General features: G+C 37.0%; 1 protein-coding gene across 1 annotated transcript; it reads left to right on the top strand.

The window, feature by feature from the left end:
* Positions 1–4670: 4670 nt before the first annotated feature.
* LOC107754712 (reprimo-like protein) lies at positions 4671–5681 on the top strand. Its single transcript, XM_016571288.1, has one exon. It carries the CDS (start codon positions 4894–4896, stop codon positions 5236–5238), a length of 345 nt encoding a protein of 114 aa, XP_016426774.1. The 5' UTR covers positions 4671–4893; the 3' UTR covers positions 5239–5681.
* The last annotated feature ends 360 nt before the right edge of the window (positions 5682–6041 follow it).

Raw genomic sequence — 6041 nt, forward strand, 5'->3', positions numbered from 1 at the left:
TATTTAATATATAAACATAACATATTTTTCTTAAATATATACATGTATGTGTTTGTATTTATATATACATAATAAATATACACAGTATACACAAAACACACCTGAACCAGCTAATCAAGCTCTTACTAGGCATACTAGAAACTTCCAGGCAGGTGTGTTGAGGCAAGTTGGAGCTAAACTCTGCAGGACACCGGCCCTCCAGGACCGAGTTTGGTGACCCCTGACCTAAAGCCTGCAATCTCAGGTTAGGGTTACCACACACACACTAGTTTCCCTTAGGTCCCCTGATTAGTTCATTCTGTTCACCTGTGTTGATTAATCATCTCGTTTGCTCCTTTGTTTCCCTGTCTTTATAAACCTTCAGTTTCCATCTGCTCTTTGTCCTGGATTAATGTTTTGAAATGGAAGATGTGAGTTGATGTGGTTTAGTTCCCCAGGTTATTCTCCTGTCCTTTGTTTAAACTGGAATTAACGTCGATTTTGGTTACTCTTCGTCGTGCGGGATTTCTACAACCACGTACCGTGACAATAATATAATATAATAATATGTATATGAAGCATTTACCCAAAAGACATTTTAAGATTCTTGAAGTATATTTTATTAATATAAAAAATAATACATATATTAAGTATATATAGTAGCCCATATATGAGCATTTGAAATTTTAAATGAAATATATTTGACAAATTTAAATATACAACATGTTTAATAGATGTCTCTAGAATATTTTTGCTAAGACAGCTGATAATGGATGGAGAATCTAATTGTACTTGCTCTGAGAGTGTGTTTTATTATTTTGAATGAAGCCAGCGATGCCACAGAAACCGATGTGAGCGCGCACAGCACCATGCTGCGAGGCCTCTCTTGGTCCTCTGGTTAGCGCTAGACTGCTAATGTACTCGCTGGGTGAGCTCAGCAAAGTGCCATTTAGGTAGAGAGGAGGTTTGGACCCCCCGCAGACAACAAACAGTTGTAACGATGCAGCAAAGGAAGGTTAAACCTTTGTTTTCTTCAGAATCAACTGCAATAATTATACTAAAAAACAAATCGAGAACAGTGCATCTTGTTTTAACTGCGCATATTTGTGAGCATGTTTGTGCATGTGCGATTCTTTGTGTCTTGTTGCATTGCTAAACTTCATCGCTTTCTGTGTGCAACTGATGAGAAGTAGAAAAAGGGAGTGAAGCCTACTTGGTTGCTAGGGGACATCTTTGCTTAAATTTTGTTGCTAGGCTGCCAATTCCCTCAGTTAAGTGTAAACATCTCATTTTTCTGACCGTTCACCCTCCAACCCTCTCTGTCTCTATCCATGCGTCTCATTCCTTTCCTGTCTGTTTTTCCATCCAAAATAACCAAACGTCTGTCACTATGCATAAAGGTTGCCTGTTGCTAAGGAGTGTGAAGATCCATCACTATCTAAATATGTGAAATTCAGTATTTCAGTGATATGCTGGACTCATAGCAGTGTTACATTAGTCTGTGTGTCTCAGGATGATGAATAATTGTGCCTTGTGGACTGCAAGAGAAAGCACAAAAGAAGTTAGTAATGTGTGAAGTCCAGTGAAACCGTGTGGGAGATATGCAGCATGTAGATTTGCGCTCTTAAGCTTCTTTCATATTAATAATCCATGCAATAAATGATGAAAAGCACAAGACGAGCACACAGAAAACGTGGCACTGCAGTCTTATATATAGCCACAACTGGGCTAATTGCATTCTAAACAATAATCAAATTTGACCACATCATAATGCTGAAGGGTTTGGGGATTAAAGTCTTGACCTTTGCGCAAATTAATTAAACACTTTTGTCAAACCAGCAAATCATTATTTTTACAGCAGGCTGCCTGACAGGTAGAAAACAGACATTTGCTTGAAAGAAGAATAATCCTATAAACCTGTTATTATATTTCAGCGCCTCAATTAATTAAAATGGGCTTTTTCTCTCTTTTTTCTCAAAGAAAGTGAAGAATCAATAGTGTGTGCGGAACGGTTCGACTTTCACAGAAAAGTTTGCTCTGGTTTTGTTGACACTTTCTTCGTCTCTTAATTTATCCCCGTCTCTTCTCTCCCACGGTTTTCTCTGTCAGTGTGACATTTGCCAGCCACCGCACACACACACACACACACACGCCCGCGCGCTCTCAACAAACTCGCCTGGCAGCATCTCATGCGCTGTCCTCACTTTTTCAAATTATTGTCACAGTTTCACTGGAGAATACTGTGCTCTGTGTAAATCAATGTTTGTTTAATCATTTTTGTGATATTTGGAGCTGCACTGGCCTTGTCTCTTGGGAAACCAGATGTCAGTTTAATCTTCTCATACCCTAATTATGTTCAAGTAGCCACATATCTATTTTTTATATTTTATCCTATACCATGCTTTATTTAAATGCAACCACAAAAATTGCTTGTCTATACAGTAAAAATCAATCAGTGTTGTCCAATGTTGTGTTGGACCTCACTTTTATTCACTGTATGGTCAAAATAATACAGCATTTCTTCAAAATATCTTATTTTGTTTTATTTTATTTATTTAGTCATTTATTAGACGCTTTTATCCAAAGCGACTTACAAATGAGGACAACAGAAGCAATCAATTGTAGTATTAAAACAACTAAAAACGGATCCAAAACTAAAAGCTAAAACTTTATAAATACTACCTTATACACATTTTAAAAATAAAGAGATTAAATAAAAATGACAAATGCATACAACAAAATTGCAAAACTTAACATTTAAATGAAAAAAAAAATTTAATTCAATAAAAATGACAAATGCATACAACAAAATTTCAAAACTTAACATTTAAATGAAAAACAAAAAATAAAGCTAAAAACAATTCAAAATATTAAAGAACAAAGGTTATAAAAACTGAAACAGAAGCGAAACAAGTAATAGGAAAAAACAATACTTTTTTCTGCAGAAAACGAAAGTCACACAGATTTTGAATGTCATAAGGGTGAGTAAATAATTTAGTTTTGGGTGAACTATCCCTTTAAGATGTACACTGCAAAGCTGATACATTTCTGGTTTGATTTGACAGTTGAAAATAGCTTTTGATGGTTTAAAGTTAATATGAAATAAATATGAAATATTAAGTAAATATATTCTGCAATATTTCATTATATTTTGATTAAACCAGTTAATATAGATGTGATGTGAAGCTATTTTTAGGTGACATAGCAAAATATTTTGCAGTGACAGCTTACCTCTTTTGCATAAATTGAGACCTACCATCTATCACAATGAAAATCATTTTAAAATAAGTGTATGTCTTGTATAAGACATTTAACTCAATGGTATGATATTGACTCATGCTATTGTTTCTGCTATATTATTAGCATTATTTTGGTAGCTTTATGATTACTTTAACCATACTGTATCACATTTACTACATGAATTTCTAAGGCATCTAAATTATCAACACAAACAAAACTGCCAAAAAATCTGTTGTATACAATCTCCTACATGCCTTCTGTCATCTGATCGAGTTTTTTTAAATCAAGTAAACGGCTTTGTTGTGGTACACGTGTGTTTTTGCTGTGAAATTTTTACTGATTTTAAAATCATGTTAAAATATGAGTATCAAAATCTCTCAATTATCATTGTGTTGCATTACATTGCCCCCCACACACACACAATAAAAACAACAGAGCTTAAATTATCAACACAAACAAAACTGCCGAAAAATCTGTTGTATACAATCTCCTACATGCCTTCTGTCATCTGATCGAGTTTTTTTTATCAAGTAAACGGCTTTGTTGTGGTACACGTGTGTTTTTGCTGTGAAATTTTTACTGATTTTAAAATCATGTTAAAATATGAGTATCAAAATCTCTCAATTATCATTGTGTTGCATTACATTGCCCCCCACACACACACAATAAAAACAACAGAGCTTTATTAATAAAAGTAAGCATTTAAATATAATCTTAAGACATTATTGGGAGATATAGAGTGAAATCTGATATTTTCATGCATTTTATGTAAGTAGTCTGCTATACTGTTATAAGTATCAGAATTTTATCTATAAAAATATCATCAAATTACATAAGTTTGCTTAGTCTGGGCCTCTGAATAAAGTTTTTCCTTCTGGAGTATGATAAATGTATGCTATATGAGCCATAAATGCTGGATGTATATACTCACCAAAAAAACTATGCAAAGTTTTTTTTAACAGACTTTAAAATGTTTTGTCTAAAGGTTTAATAAACTGTTCATTTACAAAAATCTTACTATTATTTCAAATGTATGCCATGCTTCAGTTCCAACGATTTTTGCACTTGCACTTTTTCACTCCAGAAATGCTGCAAAAAGCGATGTCCATTGGAAAAAACGCTGGATCTGAATAGGTCAAGATGAGTTTGAAAGTCTTCCAAAATCACTTCGCTCTAAAAATCACAGAGTCGCGTCCAGCTCAAGGCATGGGCTTCTGGTGATTTGGGTTGACATTTTTGACCACTGGATCAAATCCCATTGATGAGAACATCCTCTCGAGCTCTGCTGACAGAGAACGGTCTCCCTGGCGACATGCAGGCTGATGGCGCGCTCTCTCTCTCCCGGCCCCCACCTCATTCACATGGACCAGGCGCGTAAACGAAACCTGCGCGCAGGTCTCCGCTGAGCTGCATTTGCTTTGGAAGTGTCTTGAGCGCTGATCGTGCTTGTAAACGCTTCTTATTGACTGAGAGCGCAACAGAATCAAGCACTTTTTTTTTTATCCAGGTAGCGGTGTAGACTGATGGTATGAACCATCACAAGTGAGTTTAGGAGATACTTTTATTAGTTTCGCTCCTCATGAAACTCGACTCAACAGGCAGTTGCAGAAAGTGAGTTGATGCCACAAGAGGCTCGACTGTCGTCAGCTCCAGTGCTCTGCGTCTCCGCTCAGGATGAACGGAACGTTTTTTAACCACACGGTGTTTACGCACGGCGTTCTGCTCAACCGCGGTCAAGAACTGGTGGGGACACTAGTTGATTGCTGCACGGGGAACGGGAGCGAGGTGACCGCAAACGACGGCGGCGGGTCTTTAGTTCTCGCTCAGGACGAGCGCAAGCTGTTCGTTACGCGCGTGGTGCAGATCGCGGTGCTGTGCGTTCTTTCGCTCACGGTGATGTTCGGGATCTTCTTTCTCGGTTGCAACCTCATGATCAAGTCCGAAAGTATGATCAACTTCCTGGTCAAGGACCGGAGACCATCCAAAGACGTGGAGGCGGTGATGATCGGACTGAGTTAGCCGCGGGTGTCACCGGGCTGCGGGACCGAGTGACACCCAGTTGTCCTCAGACTGGGAGCCACAGAGATATGCAACTTACATTTTCACTCCCTTCGTGTTCTGAAAAGAAAAGGCTGTGTGGATGGACTGAAGCAAAGATGACAGATAGGCCTATACAGCTGCACGTTTACGAAATGAGAATGTATTTATTCATGTTTACGTAGCTTTTTGTATTTGAGGTCATTTTTGCTTGTGATTTTTTACAGTGAAGTGTTTACACGTTTTTACCTCAGAAAAAAAATCAAAGTATCTATTTATTGCATTATGTTTGTTAAAATTATACGCTACCTTACAAATTATACGACCATGGTTTTATTGTAGTAAAAGTGTAGTAACCATGTTTTTTTGGCGTATTGATGACCATTTATATAACCACAGGTTTACTACAAATACCATGGTAAAACTATGGTTAGTGTAGCAAAACCATGGTTCATTTTGTGCTTACGCATGGTTTAACTATAGTAACCATGTTTTTTTGGTTTTATTTGTAGTAAAACCATGGTTAATTTTCGTATGGGTTAAGGGGGAGGGGTTGCGAAACGCAAATTGTAGCCTACTTTGGTGCAACTATTCTAAAAGTTGGTTATCTAAAATACATTTAACAATTTTTAATAACAAAGTGATAAACGATAACTTACGCTTTTTCGACGGACCCGCACAAAATTGGTCTTAATGGAAAGCGCGTGGGCAACGTGTTGTCATGGTGACTTCCTTTTGCGAGCGAAATGTAGCGACGTTAATATAAACGTTCTACCTTTTATTAT

Source organism: Sinocyclocheilus rhinocerous, unplaced genomic scaffold (genome assembly GCF_001515625.1).
Source record: "Sinocyclocheilus rhinocerous isolate Xijiao unplaced genomic scaffold, SAMN03320098_v1.1 scaffold1063, whole genome shotgun sequence".
NCBI lineage: Eukaryota > Metazoa > Chordata > Actinopteri > Cypriniformes > Cyprinidae > Sinocyclocheilus > Sinocyclocheilus rhinocerous.